Genomic DNA, 23,139 nt, shown 5'->3' with positions numbered 1-23,139 from the left:
AAGTGGCAGGACCCATGGAAGATCTGGAGATGGGCTGGGAAGGTAGGTTCTGTCCTAGGAGAAGGTCATAGCATCCAGGAATATAAATGGTTACTGTAAGCTAAGCATATAAATCCTACAATTATGGAACCTGGTGATCTTCAATCAGACAGTCAGGAGTGTCAGCCTCCAATTATTGTTAATCCTCTCTATAGTTAAGGGTGTGCTGTATTCATTGGCAGTCCCATTGGGTACCTTGTCTCACCTTATAAGGGGGATTTGAGTACCAGTGTCCTCAAAGGCAGACCTGTTGAATGCAGTAACAACCTTGAGAAAGTTTTACAAAAATAGGCCCTGGAGCTGGCAGTCCTAAAGAGGATGAAGGAGTGGCCGCCAGAACAATGACAGTATCAAATTTCCTTCCAGGGTAAACCCTGAAATTCATGGTATGCCCACATCTCTTACAATTGTGGCAATAAGCTTGGCTATAATCTCTACATGGAGCATTTACAGTTTAGGTAGGCTGGGAGTTAAGGTTAGAGAAGGCTATGATATGGTTCCCCCCTTAGCTTTGCACTGGGCTTCAGACTGACAAGGGAAGTGGGGCCGAGGGAACTACGCACCTATGTGAGGTTGGGTTGTATGTCTTGTAATCATCGGCCAGGCAACAGCAATCAGTGAATAGTCCTAGCTGTTTCCCACTAAAGTGTAGAGCTATGGGGATGGAGCGTAATTGAGGAATTTCTCAAGCTGGAGTTAATTCAGTAAATCCTTGAACTATTTGCACTCCAAGGTATCAATCCACTGCTGCAAAGATCAATTCTTTTTGTAGGACCAGTTGGTCAAGGTTTGACTGACCTCCTGGGGAAGACATTGCCATCTTAACCTCCAACACTCAGGTGTAATCTCATACACTGTTGCTACAGCCTTCTTGGATGCCTTAAGTTTTCCTTTGTCACCATTTTCCAAGAAATATATGGTATCCTGTCCCATTCCAGCCATGGCCTTTTCGGTCTTAGTTGCCTTGTACTCACTGAAGAGGATTTCCAACTGTTAAAACCACACTTCTGGCTCTGCATCATTCCAGTGAGGCATGAGGTCACTGGTATTCGATATAATGGAAGGAGTGGAGCCCATGGCGGGATTTGTGGCTTGGTATTGGGCTAGTGCCATTGCACTGTCCTGCTTGAATCTTTCAAGCTTGAGTTCCTTCTTCAAGACTAGTTGCTGCTGTCGTTCCCTTTCCTTCTCTTGATGATCTTTTCTCTCTTCCATTTCTTTACTTTCTTGATGGTCCTTTTCTTCCCTTTCCTTTCTCTTTTGGCGCTCCCTTTCTTTCTTTAGTTGCTTATACTGTCGTGATTTTTCCTACGACTTTCATTGTGGCAGCTACCTGCTCTTGAACCCCTTGGGCCAGCTGGTCCCCTCTCATCCCCCATACCTTTCCCTGCTTCTGTAAAGGTATTGTACTCCTCAGCGGATATGTTGTGATGCTTAGGGTGAATTCTAACCTCCCAAGAAATGTTTAAAAGGTTAGGATGGCCCTGCTAGCAATTGTGTGATAAAGAAAATGGCACATGATGTTGAAGTATCATCAGGCAACGCACTTAAAACAGTAATTCAAGCAACTGCCAATGAATACTGTGAAAGGTGACCCTAATATCAATAAATGGTGACTCACATGGACACAGAGGTAACACATGGTGGGGGTGTGGTAAAGAATATGTTAAGTGATTTGCCCAGATGTGTTCCGAGGCACGGCTGGTTAATGCTTAAGTGGATAGATAGTGATCAGCAGTACATGTGCAAGTTGTGTAAAATACACAAGGTTTGCGTAGGCACAAAGACAGAGCCTGCTATTGTTTAGAGGTTAAGGCTTTTTGCCAAAAAAACACTTTGGTGCAACACGCTCACGGACACAACAGTAACGTGGGTTGATACCTGGTAGGTAATGGGTTTGCAAGTTTAATGATTGCAATTTGTATATAGGACATATGAGCTGTGAGGCGCAATGCAGTCATTTTGTTTGCATAGGCGGGCATGCACTGATGCATATAATATTTCAAAATTAATAGAATATTCGTCCCAACATAAGGAGATGTGGCTTATTAATGAGGAGTGGAAATTACATAAAGATGAAAGTTTCTCTCGAACAGAAATAGTAGAACAGGGTGTGGGAATTAATTTAGAGACTTTCTGTGGTCTTGAGAAGAATTTAGTAATCAAAGAATTGTTTTCTCTGCAGTAAAGAGCGTGCTGCTTTCTAGAAGTTAGAAAAAACAGCTGAAAGCTAATAAAAGCTATTGGTATCTTCTTGGAGGTTAATAGTTAACAGAATTTTAAAAGATTTCCCTTGCAGTTGCAAAAATTTTAGAGGCTTTTAGAATACAAGTGATATGAAGCAATGCTCAATTTAATGAAATACAAGTCTCGTGCTAAGGTGACCGTTGACAGTAAGACCACAAAATGGTGGGCCAACTTGATGGCTGGTAGATGGGAGATGAATTTGGTTGGAAGCCAGACTCAGATATTCATGACACACACACATACACTATGGTTTAAAAACGTAAGTACCTTGTATATAATATATATATATATTATATATATATATATATATATATATATATATGTGTGTGTGTGTGTGTGTGTGTGTGTGTGTGTGTGTGTATGCGCATACCAATGGAAAATGACAGGCAGATGTTCAGTACTAAGCGCTTTCTCGTGTATTGTTTATTCACGCATCGTCGTGGCACAAATGAGACTCAGTTTGACAGGAAGGTTCCAATGCAAACTAAAGGAAGAAGAATGCCAGATGATCAATTGTCAAAGGGTAATAAACAATAAGGTAATCCAGGATGATCCAGGATCACACGGACACAAACTGAAGACATCGATTCAACCCTGAGAGACATGGAAGCTTAGTTACACAAAATCCAAAACATGTATAAAAGTAAATATCAGATGCTAATCAAAGGGTAATAAGCAAAAAGATAATCCATAATGATCCGGGATCACACCGTCGCAAACTAAAACTATACTTAACTATAAGGAATACGGAATCTTACCTTTCAAAATCCAGAAATGTCTAAAACTGAATACTAATTGTGTTGCCTATATTCATCTACAGCATTTTTAATTATGAAAGACTCAAGTTTAAACAAACAAAGACTTCAAATTTAGAATATTTCCATTATAAATGTGTCTAAAGCTCTCATATATACGAATAATGCATTCGATATCTGGCCAGTCTTCACAGGATATTGTGGTTTGATTCGTTTTAAAAGTGATTTTCCAGTTTGTCAGTGATATATTTCATCATACTTTTTACAAGTTCCATAGATACAGCAAGAATCCTCTTTAGGAGGGTATATTTTATCACTAAATTCTTAACATTAGAATTGCTGAAAACAACATTTCTGTTAAACTTTACAATTCTAGGAATTTCTAAAAAGCTTTCATTGTGCGGTATTTTAAGAGTATTATGCTTACTTAATTCAAGTTTTTTATTAGTTAAATATAATGTTTTCCTAGCTCTTTTCTGTGCTACATCTACAAAGGTATTTAATTTTCAACGCAATATCAAATATAGTTTTAATCTCAGCGTCAATAAAATGTGGGCTACAAACGCCCAAAGCCCTTGGGAACATTACAGAAAAGACAAGGAATTTAACATTTTGATGATGATTGGAATAATAATGAACAAAACAGCCAATGTTGACTTTCGAAAGACTGAAAAGGTTAAATTTCTATCATGTCTATGGACAATTACAAATTCTTAAATTACAATTTCTTTGTTCCTCTACAGTAAATTTTATAGATGGGGCTAAATTATTCAACTTACTCAGAAATCACTGGATGTTTTCGTAAACTAGCCATTTACAGAAAAGAGCATTCACATACCTAAACCGAGGGTTTTAGGACAAAATCCCCCGGAGGACAAAATCCCCCGTAGGACAAAATCCCCCAAGGACAAAATCCCCTGGACAAAATCCAGCGTGGACGTAATCCCCCGGGATAAATTTAGCCATGAAAATGTAAGCAACCAATAATAGTAGTAACATATTTTATTTTTTTTTTTTTTTTTTTTTTTTTTTTTTTTTTTTTTTTTCATTATTGTTGTGTGGGGCGGACGTGTTGGAGGTCTCTCTCGCGTTTTTTCACAGATAAGAAGGGTTTTTCGCCCTTGGTGATTATACCTTTTACGGTAAGCAATGTGTTAATAGTGTCTCCACGTAATACACGGCGCATGGGCCGGAGAGTGTTATGCAATTGCAGATATTCTAATATTCTTTCTGCTCCAATCAGTGCCTTAGAAATCTTTCAAATCACAGCTACTCGAGGCCTATTGGTCCTGGGAAATGGGTAAAAGAATGCAGTGTATGTGTTAGTGCTTGGCCCTTCCCTTACCACAAAAATGTCATCCGACCAACCTCCAACCGTTGCGCAAGTGACCCTGGCACCTACAGGTGCCTGTGCCCCACACACAAGTTCCGTACTCGCGAACAATTGTCTGAATTTTACCCAATACCAATCGAACCGTTCCGACGTCGAGTCCGCTATTCAATCTGTCAGTGATGCCTTCTCCGATGAGGAAATCAACGTTGCATATACGAAATGCAAAGATCTGATACCAGAGAGCATTCTCAAGGAGCGATCCGCGAAGAACTTGTCCTCACACACATACATATATCACCAAGTGGCTAAGGACCTGCTCGGTGGAAATCTACGCCGATGACCCTTACAATCTGCCTCCAAAGGGGCCGCTGACCTAAGCCTACCTGCGGTGTACCACACGGCAGAAAATGCCTTCCAAACAGCAAAATCCCTCTCAGAAATAATGGGAAAAAACTCGGAAAAAATCGAGGAGACAAATGATAAATTATCAAGAATCTGGGACGTGATCAAAGGACTGCAGGATTCCCTAGACAGTCTTAAAACGGTGGAAACAAATGATCTCACACGGATCTGGGATGCGATCAAAGGAGTGCAGGGATCGATTGACAATCGCACAGATAGCCACCAAACTCCTATGAATGCGGCATCCAGTTTTTCCTCGCCTCCCAGCAACACGGAAGTGCCCCCTTCACCTGTAGGCCGTTCTGAGGAGACAGTTGGTCCCCCAACCTCCCCTCCCTCCCCAGTGCCTCCGGTGGAAGATAGACCTCCGGTGATGATTACCAGCCCTTGTGATCCTCCCCACCCTATCTCTCCCCGCCAACCCCCCATCGTAGACGCACGCAGATGAGAGTGATCTTGAGGGGTCTAGCGGCTGGCAGATACAAACAAGTAGAAAGAAGAGAAGATCCTCTCGTTTGGCCGCTGGACCGGAGCCCAACATTCGAGTTTCACCTCGCCCGACACCTGAGAAGAGATGTCACGTAGCAATTCACAATCTGCGCTCATCGGTGACGCTAGACGCCATAGTGGAGAGAGTCAAGTTTCTCACTGGCTCTGACCCACTTATCTCTCACGAACTCCCATGTAGAAATAAACATAAAGTGGCTTACAGGATTACCTGCCTATTTCAACACCTCGACGTTCTTAAAGGTGAGAATTTCGGTCCTAATATATTAGTTTCAAGATATAACCTAATCCGGGACCAACCAACCCCAGGGGAACTTACTGTCACTCCAACCAGGGTCATTTCCACCCCAAGTGCCAGCCAACCGCCCACGGCGAGTGACTGCCCACTCCCCCTGGATAACCCCCCATCCACCCAAATGATCAGCGCATTCATCTCCCATCTTCGTGAGTAGCCATGGATACATTAAACATAATCTCTTGGAATATTTTTGGCCTCAAGCAGAACATTCCTCTCCTAAACATGCTCTGTAAAAATTTCAACGGCATCATTGCATTGCAAGAAACGCTCCTCTGGCCTCATGACCTTGCCATCTGCGATTCAATTCATGAAGACTTCAGAACCTTCTCGACTTCATCGATGCAAGTTACAGATCAAATCATAGCCGGTCGTCCGAAAGGGGGACTTTCTTTCCTGTGGCACAAATCGTTAGACAATATGATAAAGGTGATGACCTGCAGGAGTGACAGATTGCTTGGGCTTCAAGTGACAGTAGGGAACTCTAAAATCCTAATAATTAATGTTTATATGCCATGGGAAAATAACAATAATTTTGATCATTACTGCATGATCCTAGGGGAGTTACACAGTATTATTCAAGATTCTCCTGCTGATCATATTTGTATAATAGGGGACCTTAATTCTCACCCCACAAAACAATTTTATAATGAACTTACTCGCTTCTGTCAAAATCATGCTCTCAAAATTAGCGATGTAATGCTCCTCCCTCCCTCCTCCTACTCCTATGTACATAATAGAGTGGACGCAATTACAACCTCCTGGCTGGACCACTGCATCACATCTCCACAACTTCATGATTCTATTATGACCTGCAATATTCGCTACGATCTTGCAACGGGCTACGATCACATCCCATTACAGGTGTCATTCAGTACCCCATCCCTCCCTACCGTGAACCCACTAACTGACCACGGTTAACTGGGAGTTTAAAAACCAACAGAAAACCAGATACTTTAGGGCGACCACGGAAACCAGGTTGTGGTCAATAATTCAACCGGCTGACGCCTTACTGTGTACCAACACAAAATGTAGAAATGACCACCACAGGAGGGATCTGAATGAATTCTATTCGAACATAATCTCCGCTATGCTTGCTTCGGGCAGGACTGCCTTTAGATTTCGTCAAGGTAATTCTCGTAATATACCTGGTTGGAATGACTTGGTTAAGGATCTGTATACATACTCACGAGAAATGTTTTTACTGTGGAGGCAAAATGGCAGCCCGAGGGAAGGACACACTGCATTACTAATGAGGCAGGCGAGAGCGCAAATCAAACTTGCTCTTAAGCACTGCAGGTTAAATGAAAAACAACTAAGAGCCGATGCAATGTCTAGAAACGTAGAATCTGGTGATTACCCTCGTCTTTGGAAAGATATCCAGTCCTTAAATCCCAAAACTAAAAAGCTATCACAGAGAGTAGGGGAAGCAGTCGGAGACGAGGCTATCGCAAGGATGTGGGTGATCACTTCAAACAATATCCTGAATTGCATAAATGATCAGGATTCCCGAAGCGAGGTAGATAACCTCCTTAATGACAACATTCAATTTCATTTTGCAGACCGTATTAAGCCAGGTAACATCAGCGATGCCATAAACAGCATACCTAATGATAAATCGCCCGGCTGTGATGGTCTTCCCACAGAGGCTTTCAAATTCTGCCATTCGATAATTTACATTTTGCTAGCTGCCTTATTCAATGCGTGCATAATTCACCAGTTTCTTCCAGACTCCCTACTCTTAGTTCACTTGATACCATTAATCAAAAACAAGCTAAAGGATGCAGCTGACCCTGGCAACTACCGGCCAATTGCAATCACAACAATCGCATCGAAGATACTTGAGTCGGTTCTTCTTGTGAGACTTCTCCCCTTTCTACACACCACTGACAACCAGTTCGGGTTTAAAGCAAACCATTCAACCGACACCTGCATCTACATACTGAAAGAATTGCTGAACTACTACCTATCATCAGTATCTCCGGTTTTCCTGTGTTTCGTAGATGTGAGAAAAGCATTTGACAGTGTAAACTACCTGAAGCTATTCCTGAAGTTGCATAAAAGGGGCACACCCCTATATCTAATTGGCATTTTACATTGCTGGTTCTCCACACAGCAATTCTGTGTCAAATGGGGCAACGTATTATCGTACACCTTCGGCTCCCTAAACGGGCTTCGGCAAGGGGGCATTCTCTCTCCATACCTGTTTAATGCGTACACAGATGCCTTGAATGTCAAACTGAACTCACTCCCAATCGGATGCACTGTCAATGAAACAACTATAAACAACCTCTGTTACGCCGACGATATGGTTCTGATTTCCCCATCAGTGCATGGCCTCCAACGACTCATCGACATTTGCCGCCAATATGCAGAGGAATTTTATATAATCTACAACGAAACCAAGACCCAGTGCATGTCGCTGCTCCCGAGATCGCTTAAGCATATTGCAGAACCACAAATTTTACTCGGAAACCATAGGCTGGAATTTGTGCGCGAATTTCCGTATTTGGGTCACATTATTACCGACGATCTAAAAGATACGGCAGACATTGAACAGAGGCGTTGTAAACTATGTGCAACTGGCAACATGATTGCAAGGAGGTTTGCGTTCTGTCACCGAGACGTGAAACTGCTGCTCTTCCGCTCGTACTGCTACAGTATCTATGGGTGTTCCCTCTGGACGAACTATACCCGAGAGACCATGAGACGTATCACTGTTGTGCACAATGACATTCTGAGACGCCTCACAAACACTCCACGCTACCACTCCGCCACACAGGTGTTCTTAGAAAACCACCTGGACAATTTAAAAATCATTGTAAGGCGAACAATGTCCAGCCTGGTAACCCGAGTGAGAAACAGCGGAAACTCGCTCATACAAAGCATCCTGAGGAGTGAAGCAAGAAGAAGATCTAAATTGTGGGAAAGATGGGAAAATGAGGCCTTTGTCCCCTGAAGGACTTAATCTCTGTATTAGCAAGATGTCATCTGCAGATTTTGTCATTATTATATTTATTGCTGATATTTTATTTTTTCATTATTTCTGTGATTACTATCAAGTTAAGTTAAAGATATATATATAATATATATATATATATATATATATATATATATATATATATATATATATATATATATATATATATATACATTCAATTTATGTATTTAGCCCTCTGGACCAGGACTACTGTAACCACCTAAGGTCTCTAGTGAAATTTAAGCTATATAATTTGTGCACTAACTGTTATAATTCTCAATGCATTTTTTTTTCTCACCAATATTATTACTATTACCAGTATTATGATTACTATCTTTTATGCTACCTCAGCTATTTTGTGGATAAGTGCCGATTACTAATTTTTCCTATCATGTTGACTCATAGATCTAGATTGTGTATGTTACTGTGTATTTTGTATGTTCATTGTATATGGCCCTGAACCGAAATAAAGGATATTATGATATTATTATTATTATTATTATTATTATTATTAATTAGTTATTAATTATTATTACTACAGGTTATTATTATTATTATATAGTTCCAAACAGAAATATCTTAAAATATTCGTACAGTCGTTTGCTGGCTTTATATTTATTATTGCATATATAGTTCTAGTTAACTGAATATTACTGAGAGAAATTTTTTTAACTAACTTAGGAGGTGGAATTCTTTACAATAAAAATATCTGAGGAAAATGCAAATTTCACGAAAAATGCTAGATTGTTTATTCAAAGACTGAACATGTGTTTAAAACCCTAAGCTAATTACAATGCCTCTAATATAATCTAAATACGTTTTTTCTTGGTATGTTAGTACAACTGATTTGATTCGTGATGTGGTATCCTTATATTTCTTTCTAAATGGTTCACTAGCGATACCAGAAATAATCTGATTCATCTGAACATCTTGAAAGTTGTTTTCTCGCTCTAGGAGACTCATAAACTTACAGATGGCTGGATGGGAACACCCAGCAAATAATACGAAACTGCGATGCCATCCTTCCACAGAATTACTGGTACAATTAAGTTCATCGTTTGTTCTTGCATACATATTCCACAAAGGTATGCTAAATGTGGGTTCTCGCGTCCTCGTCGACATGGCCTGCCAATATAGTGCTCCTCAAAGTAATCCAAAATCAGGAAACTCTCCTCTGGCATAATATCCTATTGTTATGATAATGTTTTTGTAAACCAAACTCTTGTATTTTTCTGTAAATATTTTGGCACAAATGAAAAAAAGCAGCCTTTAACATCGACTTCAGGAAAGTATTCAGCATTGTTCTTTCAAAATCGATTATTGCACTCGCTGGCGAGCAATTTGTCAAGATTTTTACTTCTTGTATAAATCTATCTGGATCTTATCCGGTAATAGTGCATAGTGTTGAACGTAAATATATCTTTCACGATGCAATTTCACCTGTCCCTTGTTGCTCTTCACAAACTCCATCTTCTATGGGTGGAAGTACTAAAAGTGATTTCCAAAATAAACTCTTTGTAAGAAGATTTAGTGAAGCTAACTATGTAAGCCAAAAAGTATATCGCCTTTTTAGAAAAATGAGCAAACGACTGTACTGCTATGACAGTAAGAAGATTTAGTTAATGTAGCTGTTCAAAAAATTTTTGCCTTGTTAGAAAAACAAGCAAACGGTAGAAAACGGGGAATTCTGGCAATGGGGATTTTGTCCTATGGGGGAATTTGTCCAGGGGGATTTTGTCCTCCGGGGGATTTTTCCTGATACCAAACCAAATAACTTTGGGGGCAAAATCCTTGTCTCTAAAAATTCCATGTAAATATTGCTAAGGACAGGAGATAATGGATTACCCATAGCCATGCCGAACTTTTGTACAAAGAAAAATTCCTAATAAAACAAAATTTACTATTGTTGATACATAACCTTATAAAATTAGTGAGGTTTGCTACAGTTAAAGGAATATCATAACTTTCTAATCCTTCCTCCAAAAGTTGAAGTAAATCATCTACAGGCACTTTTGTAAATAACGAAATCGAAATAAATCATAGTAAAATCAAAATTCAAATTCAATCTATTCAATTTGTTTACAAAGCCCACATTATTTTTTTACCTTCATATTAGAAATGGTTCCTATCGAAGGTGTAAAAAATATTCAAAGCAATTTAAATAAATTATACGAAACTGAGCCTGCTGAACTAATGGTTGGTCTAGTTAGGTTATTGATTTTCTGTGGCTTGACTAAACCGCAGAGATATGGTAAGGAGGAGCTCTGAATTTTAAACTGTTTAATTAAATGGTCATGCCCTTTAAAACAGATTAATTTGTTTACTAAAATGAGAGTTCGCTGTCTGTGTAGGATTAGACCTCAGTTTCGTGTAAGATTCACTGCCATCTAATGTTGCCATTTTATTTACATCGTCACTTTTATTTATTATTACGACAGACAGTGAACTCTCATTTTAGTAAACAAATTAAATCTGTATTAAGGGGCTGTGACTATTTAATTAAACAGTTTACAATTCAGAGCTCCTCCCTACCATATCTCTACGGTTTAGTCAAAACACACAAAATCAATATTCCTACTTAAACCAATCATTAGTTCAGTAGGCCCAGTTTCGGAAAGAGGTTTCTTTTAATCGATCGCAATCTTATTATTTTTTCTGCCTGATTTATTTTCATTTCCATTGTACGAATACCCACTGTGAATTTGTATTGAATTATTGAGCGTTAACGTAAATGTGTATTTATTGGTGTAGAACTGAGTTGTCTTGGCATCTTGTATGCACTCTCTCAGTTCCCTTTGCTGGCGTAAGTGTTTCCTGCACATAACCGTCTTGCATATCGCCGCAGATGGGCGATGTTCCCTCTGTGAAGACATCGTCGACGTAGAATATTCATTCTGTGGTGTATGATTCAGTCATTTAGCAGGACTATTACTCCTTGCCCAGTAATTCCGTCTTTCTCTGATCTGTTGTTTTATGTAAATATACTTGATTAAGTAAACCCTCTGTGTTTACGTAGTCTTACCTCATTTGAAGAAGGTCTTAAGCCATTATTTTTCCCTTGATTGATTTTCTGTGGATCTGCTTTAGACAATCTTACACGTCAGATTTAACAAAAATATGTAGTTCCCTTCTAAATCATCATCGGTTGCTCCCAGAATTCCAATAAGCATCTAGTAGAGTAATTCCATAGAAAGTGACGAACTTTGCTGAGTATCTTGCAAGTTGCATATCTCAATCATCAGCTGAATAGCGATTGCTAAAGCTGGTGGCAAGCTTAGAGACGACCCTAGTAATCTTACCCCTTTCATAAGTACATGAGAAGAGCCAGAGTTCCACGGTATAAGTATAAATGTCGATATATTTTGTTTAGGTTTATGCCAGGTGCGAAAAGTAACTGCAAATCAGTGTTAAGTATTGATAGACCACGTGCATACCCAATTTACTTCATGAGAAGAGAGAACGTATCAATCATTCCACGAGGTTTCTGTGTTAGTGCATGTTAGCCTGCATGATTCAAAAAGGAGATCTAGGAAGTGAAATTCGCTGAAACGTTGATAAAAGGAATATTGCCCTTACTCCTTCGTCCATGTTGTAAGGACAATTTGACAATTCCGAATTTCTAGATAGATTTTGGTCTCGCTGGGTTTATCTTCTCTCTCTCTCTCTCTCTCTCTCTCTCTCTCTCTCTCTCTCTCTCTCTCTCTCTCTCTCTCTCTCTCTCTCTCTCTCTCTCTCGCTCAATCGATAGGTAAAATTAGGAAGTGTATAAAAATTCATTCAAATTTATTTTCTCAAGTCAAGAGACTCATAAATTCCGACTTTGAATCTTCAATGCCAAGCCAAACGTGGCCCTCCCAACAAATTCGCCATACTTTCTTTTGAATCCTTTTAAAAATCCATTTTTGTAAATAGCTCATGCACACGCTCGCATAAGTCATTTTCTTCCGCTAGCTAATTTTATTCATACGTCCGTGAAGCCCGCCGAATCTTCAGAAAACAATTTTAAACTCCTTACCTGAGTCGGATAGTCCTCACGAAACCACAGTATTCCCGTGATTTTATGTATTGAGGAATAGAGTATCGTATAAACGGCTGAAAACACTCGCTCCCTCTGTCGTTTATACTGCGAGGAAACCCCGACCGTGGGAAAATTTACCCAGACATCGGCCAGACAGCGGGCAGGTGCTCATCTGGCCCGCGAGCGGCAGCCTCGGATGTAAATAAAAGGCTCACGAGACAGGCAGGCATATTAAACAGAGAACATTATTCCCCGCGTGCGAGTTTAGGTTTATTGTGCAACGTAAAGCCATTTCTGCGAGCGAGGAAGTCTGCAATTCGGGCCTACCTTGCATGTTAATCTTAAGCAATTTCTTACCTCCGCGTCCGGAAAATTAAATTTCCTATAGGACTGATGTACTGCTCTTGCCACGCTACACTTATAATTATTTCGACGGTTCAAATTACTTCTCACACCATTAGTGTATAACCCCTGTAAGCCTACTATTAGTTCTGCCAGCATTTCTCAGCAAGTAAAATATATTTAAAGGCTTACGTTAGCCCTTGCGCTAATTCCTGTTCATCATGAACATTTTGACTTTTCAGACATAATGAATTTGTTCCTCACGAACCTCGGGTGTTTTAAGACAAACTAAATTTTGTTCAGAACGACCTTTGAGTCATTTCAGAAATACTGAAATTGTTCCTCGTGAACCTTGAGTATTTTCAGAACATAATGAATTTGTTCAGCATGATTGCACACAACTGTTATATTTCTACCTCAACCTAACGTAACCTAATCTTTACTGGTTATTGGAATATAATGGTTATCATAGTTTTATTTGTTGGAAGGTATGGTTTTCTTTCTGTTGGTTTAAGTTTAGTTCTTACCAGAACAGCTGAATACAGCAGTGTATTTTTTGAAGGAAAAGGTTTTTTACAGGTGTAAATTTGTTTATACTGATTATCACTGTGTGGTAAGGGTGTAAGAATACTATCACCGTAGGTCCAGCGTGCCGTAAAAGGCGACTAAAAGGACAATTGCTGCCTTGCAGTCTAACTTGTTTAGTAAGAGGCTAGACCCACCGCCAATAACTGTGGAAACTGCTGCCTTCCAGGTGGACTTTTTAGTCAAAGGCTAGGCCCACCGCCAATAGCTGTGGTTGATGACAGCAAGAGCAATGCAGTCGTAAAAATCCTTTTGCCAAATAATAAACCATGACTGATGTTGTGAGGAAAGACGCATCAGGCAACCAACCCCTTTTGAATTTGTTCATTACGAACTTTGAGTCTTTTCAAACATATCGACTTTGTTCACCACGAACTTTAAATCTCTTCAGACGTATTAAATTTGTTCGTCATGAACTTTCAGTCTTTTCAGTCATATCTAATTCGTTCATCACGAACTTTGAGTCTTACATATATATATATATATATATATATCTATATATATATATATATATATATATATATATATATATATATATATATATATATATATATATATATATATATATCTATATATATATATACATATATATAAAATATATATATAATATATATATATATATATATATATATATATACTATATATATATATATATATATATATATATATATTGATATATATATATATATATATATATATATATATATATATATATATGACTGGTATAAATGTTCTGTAACAACAGAGTTCCATCTAATAAAAGGAGCCCATAAAAAAACCATCCAAAATAGAGAAAAAGTACTATATTTCAGAGGACTGCTGTCTCCCTCGTTCAGGTAGATGAATGAGAAAGTTCACAGAAAAAGGTGGTATTTATACCAAGAGGTCCATCCACAAACAAGCCATTTTAAGTCAACCCACCCCCCGCTGATAATCTTCCTCTAATCTTCTTAAGGGTTGGTTGAATGAAGACGTTGTCGATCGTGTCCGAAATCCATCCTCCTTTTGAGATGTTTCATTACCTGCCTCTCTTTTATTAAGGCTGATTCCATCATTTGACTCTTGTACCGGCAGTTGCTGCTATAAATTACACGTGACAAATTCAGTTTATTCTATGGTTAATGTTCATTTATATGGTTGAAAATAGCCGAGTTCTGTTGTCCATACCTAACTGACCGTTTGTGTTGTATTAATCTCTGGGGAAGGGATTTACCTGTAAATCCGATGTAAGATTGGTCACAGTCCTGGCATGGGATTTCGTATACCCCAGAGTCCTTTGGAGATGTCTTTTGTTGGACGTTAATCAGGGATTTGGCTAAGGTGTTTTGGGTAAGTAAATACAAAAGGGTTCGATTTTCCGAGGGGGTTGGTTATTCTCTTAATCGTGTCCAGGTGGGGAATTATTATTTTATTGTTGGGTGTATCTCTGGTCTTGTCTTTAGGGGGTCGGTAGAAAATTACGTTAGCTTTGTGAATTGCTTTCTCAATTATATGGTCAGGATATTTTTAAAGACGAAAGTTGCTTGCGAATTAGTTCAAATTCTTTTTCCAGGAATTCAGGGGAACAAATTCGTAAGGCTCTTAAGAACAAGTTACTAGCTACACCTATTTTGATAGAAATGTCATGATAGCTAAAGTAGTGAATGTATGAAAGTGAGAACGTTGGTTTTCTGTATATGGTAAATTTGTATTCTGTCGTATCTCTGATTATTAAAACATCAAGAAAAGGAATTTTGTTGTCTGTTTCCCATTCAACTTTAAATTTGATGCTGGGCACTAATGTGTTTAATTTCGAGAGGAATTCATTGAAATTGCCCCACCTATTATCCCAAAATGTTTAGGATATCATCCACGTATCTCATCCACAGCATGTTTTTGGGTTTTATTGCATTTATTACTGTAGTTTCAAAGTATTCATGTACAGATTGGCTAGAACAGGACTTAAAGGACTACCCATACTACACCCGAATTTTTGCTTGTAGAATGATTCCCCGAATGAAAATACGTTATTAGATGCACATAATTCAACTAGCTTTATTATTTTGTCAAGCGCCAATGGGAAATGATCTGAATAGGGGGATAATTTTACCCTTAAAACTGAAGAACGTCCTGTACTGGTACTTTTTAGTGAACAAGGAATCTACATCAAGGCTTAAAAGTTTTTTGTTGTGAAGTGGTATATGTGCTTCTCTGAATTTGTGACAAAAATCTTCCGAATGTTTAATGTGACTGGCGAAAAAGTGCCTAAAAAAGGGAAAGGACCGGCCAGCTAACCATTTAGAAATTTTGTAATTGAAAGCACCGGCACATGAAACGATGGGTCTGAATGGAAGATTGTCTTTGTGAGTTTTGGGAAGATTTTTGTCACAAATTCAGAGTAGCACATATACCACTTCACAACAAAAAACTTTTAAGCCTTGATGTAGATTCCTTGTTCACTAAAGTACCAGTACAGGACGTTCTTCAGTTTTTAAGGGTAAAATTATCCCCCTATTCAGATCATTTCCCATTTGACGCTTGACAAAATAATAAAGCTAGTTGAATTATGTGCATCTAATAACGTATTTTCATTCGGGGAATCATTCTACAAGCAAAAATTCGGGTGTAGTATGGGTAGTCCTTTAAGTCCTGTTCTAGCCAATCTGTACATGGAATACTTTGAAACTACAGTAATAAATGCAATAAAACCCAAAAACATGCTGTGGATGAGATACGTGGATGATATCCTAACATTTTGGGATAATAGGTGGGGCAATTTCAATGAATTCCTCTCGAAATTAAACACATTAGTGCCCAGCATCAAATTTAAAGTTGAATGGGAAACAGACAACAAAATTCCTTTTCTTGATGTTTTAATAATCAGAGATACGACAGAATACAAATTTACCATATACAGAAAACAAACGTTCTCACTTTCATACATTCACTACTTTAGCTATCATGACATTTCTATCAAATAGGTGTAGCTAGTACTTGTTCTTAAGAGCCTTACGAATTTGTTCCCCAGAATTCCTGGAAAAAGAATTTGAACTAATTCGCAAGCAACTTTCGTCTTTAAAATATCCTGACCATAATAATTGAGGAACAAAGCAATTCACAAAGCTAAACGTAATTTTCTACCGACCCCTAAAGACAAGACCAGAGATACACCCAACAATAAAATAATAATTCCCCACCTGGACACGATTAAGAGAATAACCAACCCCCTCGGAAAATCGAACCCTTTTGTATTTACTTACCCAAACACCTTAGCCAAATCCCTGATTAACGTCCAACAAAAGACATCTCCAAAGGACTCTGGGGTATACGAAATCCCATCCGCCAGGACTGTGACCAATCTTACATCGGATTTACAGGTAAATCCCTTCCCCAGAGCTTAATACAACACAAACGGTCAGTTAGGTATGGACAACAGAACTCGGCTATTTTCAACCATATAAATGAACATAACCATAGAATAAACTGGAATTTGTCACGTGTAATTTATAGCAGCAACTTGCCGGTACAAGAGTCAAATGATGGAATCAGCCTTAATAAAAGAGGCCATGGTTAATGCAACATCTCAAAAGGAGGATGGATTTCGACACCCGTATCGACAACGTCTTCATTCAACCAACCCTTAAGAAGATTAGAGGAAGATTATCAGCGGGGGGGTGACTTAAAATGGCTTGTTTGTGGATGGACCTCTTGGTATAAATACCACCTTTTCTGTGAAACTTTTCTCATTCATCTACCTGAAGAGGGAGACAGCAGTCTCTGAAATATAGTACTTTTTCTCTATTTTGGTGTTTTTATGGGCTCCTTTTATTAGATTTATATATATATATATATATATATATATATATATATATATATATATATATATATATATATATATATATATATATATATATATATATATATATATATATATCTATATATATATATATATATATATATATATATATATATATATATATATAAAGTACTCAGAACTTATGGAGCCAGTCATCTTGTGTGAAGAGGAGATGAGTTCAAAGGTAGAGCTCGGAATGAAATGCAGGAAATATCAGCTTAGAATAAAATGCAAATGAACATCAGCAACCTTATTGGAACAATATTGGCGTGCAATTGAATTATAGGAGCAGATGGGGGCAAGTAACGAAAAAAATCTTTTTTCGTTTTTCTCTCTTGTCTCTTGGAATACTGAGTTTTATTCGTCAATTTGCTTAAACATTCTCCAATACTAAAACCGATTGTAGTTTATTTACTACCATACCTATATTTCTTAGTATGATTTTTTCTGTTCTGTAAGGCATATGTGATGATGCAGAGTTCTTAGAAATATAAGAACACTTTGCATAGAGGAATCCCAATAAAAGAATGAAGGAACCAAGTGAAGAAGTTTATTGCTGACTCCCATAACGCAAATACGAGCTGTAATTACTGTGATGTATTCTGCGTGGCAATTTTTTTAGATAAGAAACGTTTCTTAGAGTAATAGTCAGAAGCAGACTATCAAGCGCTGTTTGCTTTCTGTGGTTGAGACCTCCATCTCAACGAGTGAATTCCAGTATTTTTCTAATATATGTAATGACCCTAGCATCTGTTTATTCGTCCTATTTAATATTTCACAAAATCATGCCAGATTGGTATATCTTATCGGATTTTAAACCGCTATGAAATAGAATGTTTTTTAAGAAGAAACATTAAATAGGATTGCTGTTTCTTTGCACAGATGTGTTGGTAGTTAATATAAGTTGCAGTCTTCAAGAAGTACTGAATTTGTTCTTTGATAATTTCAACTAAATCCTATAAAATGTGGTAGTATTTTGGAAACGTTTTAGAGCACGACGCAATGGCTTGAGAATATCATAATCACACAGTAGATTACTTTTGCAGTCTGTGTGACAGCTACTAAGGAAGAAGTTCAATAATATTATTTACCACAGTCTCATATCTTCAGGTTCTTCGGCATTCGATACGTGGATGTGATCCAGTTCACCAGCGACGTTTTCATTATTATTTTTCGTAAAATGTAGTTCTTTCGGCAGGAACTTTGACTTCTTAGTTTTACCTGGATTTATTGAATGATCTTAATTAAATTGTGCATATTATTAGAATTTTCCTTTAGTACTGGTAAAGTAAATGACTAAATCTTGTGTGATTTTTGTCAATGCAATGTGATATTTACATTATGTTAGTGCAGTATTTTTCCTGTATTGTTCAAATATGACATAACCTAGAAGCATTTATTTCGTTTATAGGCTAATTACTTTGGTATGAATTAACTATTTTACATTACATGTCATTCGTAGAAAATAAATTAATGGTTAACTGCCAAAACCTGGTTACATTTGAGATTGATTTAAACAAAATTTATCAATTTTTAAGGCTGGCAATCTCATTGAAATTGTAGTTTGTGGAAATGACTGCAGCAACTGGGACTGTGACTGGTTACACATAAATATACACACACACACACACACATATATATATATATATATATATATATATATATATATATATATATATATATATATATATATATATATATATATATATATATATATATATATATATATATATATATATATATATATATATATATATATATATATATATATATATATATATATATATATATATATATATATATATATATATATATATATATATATATATATATATATATATATATATATATATATATATATATATATATATATATATATATATACAGTGGTCCCCGTATTCGGGGGGGATGCGTACCAGACTCCCCCGTGAATAGTTAGAACCCAAGAATGTTTGGAACCCCTATAAAAACCCTAAAAACAGCCTATTTTGTTAGTTACAACTCAAGAAAAAACCACTACAAATTTTCATACTTGGTTTTTTTAATAGTGTTTTTCAGAAAAAGTGCATTTTATGATGAAATAGATTAGAAAAAAACAGGAATTTGTGGATATTTCTCATAGAAAAATACCGCGAATGAGCGAATTTTCCACGAATAATGCAGGAAACGTTCCTGAGATAAATCCGCGAATGTGTGAGTCCGCGAATCCGGAGAATGCGAATACAGGGGGCCCACTGTATATATATATATATATATATATATATATATATATATATATATATTATATATGATATATATAATATGTATATGTATATAAGCGAATACTACAGGAAAATGACAGGCAGAAATCCAAGCTCTTTCGTCTTTATTAAGACATTGTCAGGGAACGAATGAATTACATTGGAAAGAAAGTTACCAGGAAACCAAAAGGATCAAGAATACTAGATGGTTAATTATCAAATGGTAGAAATTAAAGAGATAATCCAGGATTATCGGATATAACACAGGTACAAGCTTAAACAGATTTAACCATAAGAGAAACTAAAGCTTAGCCATACAAAGTCCAGAAACACATATAAAACTGAATATATCAATTTTGTTCCTTATATTTATCTAACACTGTTTTTTCATTATGACGGCATCGATTTTAATAAACCAAGACAAATTTAGAGCCCTTCATCATACAGTAATTTTAAAACATTATACTTCTAAATTCAAAGTTTGACATTAGTTAAATAAAGTGTTTCTAGCTCTTTTCTGTGCCACATCTACAAAACTCCTCAGATATTTAAGTTTCATGGCAATATGATAAATAATTTTAATCTCAGCGTCAATTAATTCTGGGCTACAGACACACAAAGCCCTTAAAAACATCCCAGAAAAAACAGAGAATTTAACATTTTGATGGCGATTGGAATAATAATGAACATAATGGGAAATGTTAGTTGATTTTCGAAAGACTCAAAAGGTGAAATTTCTATTATTTCTATGAACAGTTACGTCAAGAAAATTCAAATTACAATTTCTTTCTTCCTCTACAGTGAATATTATAGAAGGGACATTCTAAAATTACCGTATAATGAAAGGTTTCAAGAAATTCCTAGAATTTTAAAACTTTTAAAATTAATGTTGTTTTCTGTAATATAAATGTTAAGAATTTAGTAATAGAAAATTTTCCTAAAGATGTGCCCGGCTGCATATGTAAGTGATTACATATAAATACGAATGTATTGTGACATTCTATAAGTTGCAACATGTTGTTGATGAAATATCATGACTCCAGTGTTCCTGTAGGATCTTGCAGTATTGGAAAACAGAAGTTAGTGAATAACTGACATTGCCTTAACGTTGCTCTGACGATGCTTTGTATAACGTCTTAGTTTGTATACACCTGGATCATCAGTTTCATGTTTTAAAAGGGTACGCCAACCGATGCCCCATTGGTAAAATACATGTTGTCGTTCCCATTACAGTCTGTGCCTACGTGACAGACCTAGATTCGTATGTTCATTTGTGTGTATAACATTTGAGCAATGCATCGCTCACCTATGATCTTGTAAACCGAATTGTATATCAGACTTCTATCACACCTCTCCGTTTGAAGAGCTATCCAAATCTTCCTGTAGCTATCATTTGTGATGTAAGCTTGTTAAATATAACTTGTTATTTAACTATGAGTTTTACCGTCTTCAAACCTTCATACTAGAGTAACGATTGATGGGGACTTAGAAGAAATATCATCACAGTCAATGATACTTTGACGAAGATGTGATTTATACCAACCGACACTTGCGGATATCATCGCAGGTCAAAAATAACCAACGGGGGCCGCCTTGTTAGTCAACCAATTGTAGGGCGATACCCTTAAACATATATGACATTCCTTGCAAAAAGTGTGACAAACCGGTAAATCCCTTTCACAACGAATCAAACAGTACCAATGTTCTGTGAGAACTGGACAAATATCGAATGCATTATTCTATTATTCTACATATGAAAGATTTAGATCATCCTATTTACTGGAGTCAATCCCATGTAATGGCACAGTTAAAAGGAATATCCTTGAATCTTGTTTGATCAAGTCAAATATTGGAAGTGTTCAAAATTTGAGTCTTGATTTATTTAAACTCGATGCTTTCATAATGAAAAACGTTGTAGATAAATATAAGCAACAAAATTAATATATCCAGTTTTATAAATGTTTTGGACTTTGTATGGCTAAGCTTTAGTTTCTCTTATGGTTAAATCTTTGTTTTAGTTTATGACCGTGTGATATCCGATAATCCTGGATGATCTTTTTCATTTTTATCCTTTTGACAATTAACCATCTGATATTCTTGACCCTTTTGTTCTCCTGGTAACTCCCTTTCCAAGCGTATTTCATTCGTTCCTTGACGATGTCTTAATAAAGACGAAAGCTCTTGGATTTCTGCCCATCATTTTCCTGTGGTATTTCCTTATTTAATGAAGTCACGTGCATTTGCTTTAATTTTTTAAGCATATATATATATATATATATATATTATATATATATATATATATATCATATATATATATATATATATATATATATATATATATATATATATATATATCTATATATATATATATATCGCCTAAGTTGACGTCGTCCTCTGTAAAACTGAAAAATGTCACTCAGTTCTTAGCTCAGATAGAGTAAGGTACTAATACATTTTAACATCAGAATTTAATTTTTATATGTACAATTTTAAAAAGTTTTTTCGAGTATTAGGGTTTTCAATGTTTTTAGCTTCGTCTTTTTGATTTTTTTTAATTCAGGTTTCTTGTTTTTAGACTTTGAGAGTTTTTTAACGGAGTCCATTTTTTTTTTTTTATTCTTTGTATTTTGCAGCCCTGATGATGAGACTGTCGTCTCGAAAATTTGGCCAATAAATTTACAATGCTACGATGGCTATTTGCAATTTTATTCCTCCTGAATCTGCGGCCTCCTAGATACCCCAATCTTCCAATAAATATATATATATATATATATATATATATATATATATATATATATATATATATGTGTGTGTGTGTGTGTGTGTGTGTGTGTGTGTGTGTGTGAGTGTGTGTGTGTGTGTAGTATACATATATATATATATATATATCTATATATATATATATATATATATATATATATATATATATATATATATATATATTGCTAAGAGAGTCAACTGTGTCAATTTACCTTTCAAGAATAAATTTAATATATCCTAATAAACAAACTTAATAACCTTCTGTTAATTAAGTTTGCCTGCCACGACACACTGAGGGTCAGTGGTGGAAAATTTGTCCTTTTGCCCTCATTCTGTCAATCCCTTGTTGCTTTAATCCTCTCTTGAGCTCCGTGACTGCAATAAGCCTCTTATTCCCGATTACTGACCCGAATTCAGAGACGATGCCTCGCTATCTGAATAATCCAATACACTGATTAACATGTCCGGCTCGCCTGTGTGACTTGAGGCACAGATGAAGCGCCCGGCATTCGTAAAAGAGAAAGTAAGTAGACGTACCCAGAATGGTCCTGGATACCTTCCAGGCTTCGAAGCCGGCAATCCTACGAGATTATAAAGAGATCCCAATCGTAGGATATGGAAAGAGAGACAGGAACACCATTGAAAAAGTCATACGTGGACAGCCGGCTTCTTTAGAGCCAATAGCCCTCTGTGGCTGAGTGATTAAGTCCTAGTATCTTAAACTTAGTGCCTTTTGCCACATCCTTCCATTAAGATACACTAAGTAACTGAGGTTATCCAGTCACTTAGTTCTCTCTCTCT

The 23,139-nt window shown here is 36.7% G+C and overlaps 1 protein-coding gene across 1 annotated transcript in view; it reads right to left on the bottom strand.

Annotated features, from left to right (window-relative positions):
* Positions 1-1,032: 1,032 nt before the first annotated feature.
* LOC135202883 (putative uncharacterized protein DDB_G0271982) overlaps positions 1,033-23,139 on the bottom strand; it is a 35,103-nt gene continuing 12,996 nt past the window's right edge. The window contains exon 2 of the mRNA XM_064232337.1: positions 1,033-1,332. Within this exon, the coding sequence (XP_064088407.1) occupies positions 1,033-1,332 (300 nt within the window). The remainder of the gene's footprint in view (positions 1,333-23,139) is intronic.

Source organism: Macrobrachium nipponense, chromosome 33, assembly GCF_015104395.2.
Source record: "Macrobrachium nipponense isolate FS-2020 chromosome 33, ASM1510439v2, whole genome shotgun sequence".
Taxonomy (NCBI): domain Eukaryota; kingdom Metazoa; phylum Arthropoda; class Malacostraca; order Decapoda; family Palaemonidae; genus Macrobrachium; species Macrobrachium nipponense.
Note: the sequence above shows the minus strand (reverse complement) of the source record. Positions and strands in the feature narration are given on the sequence as shown.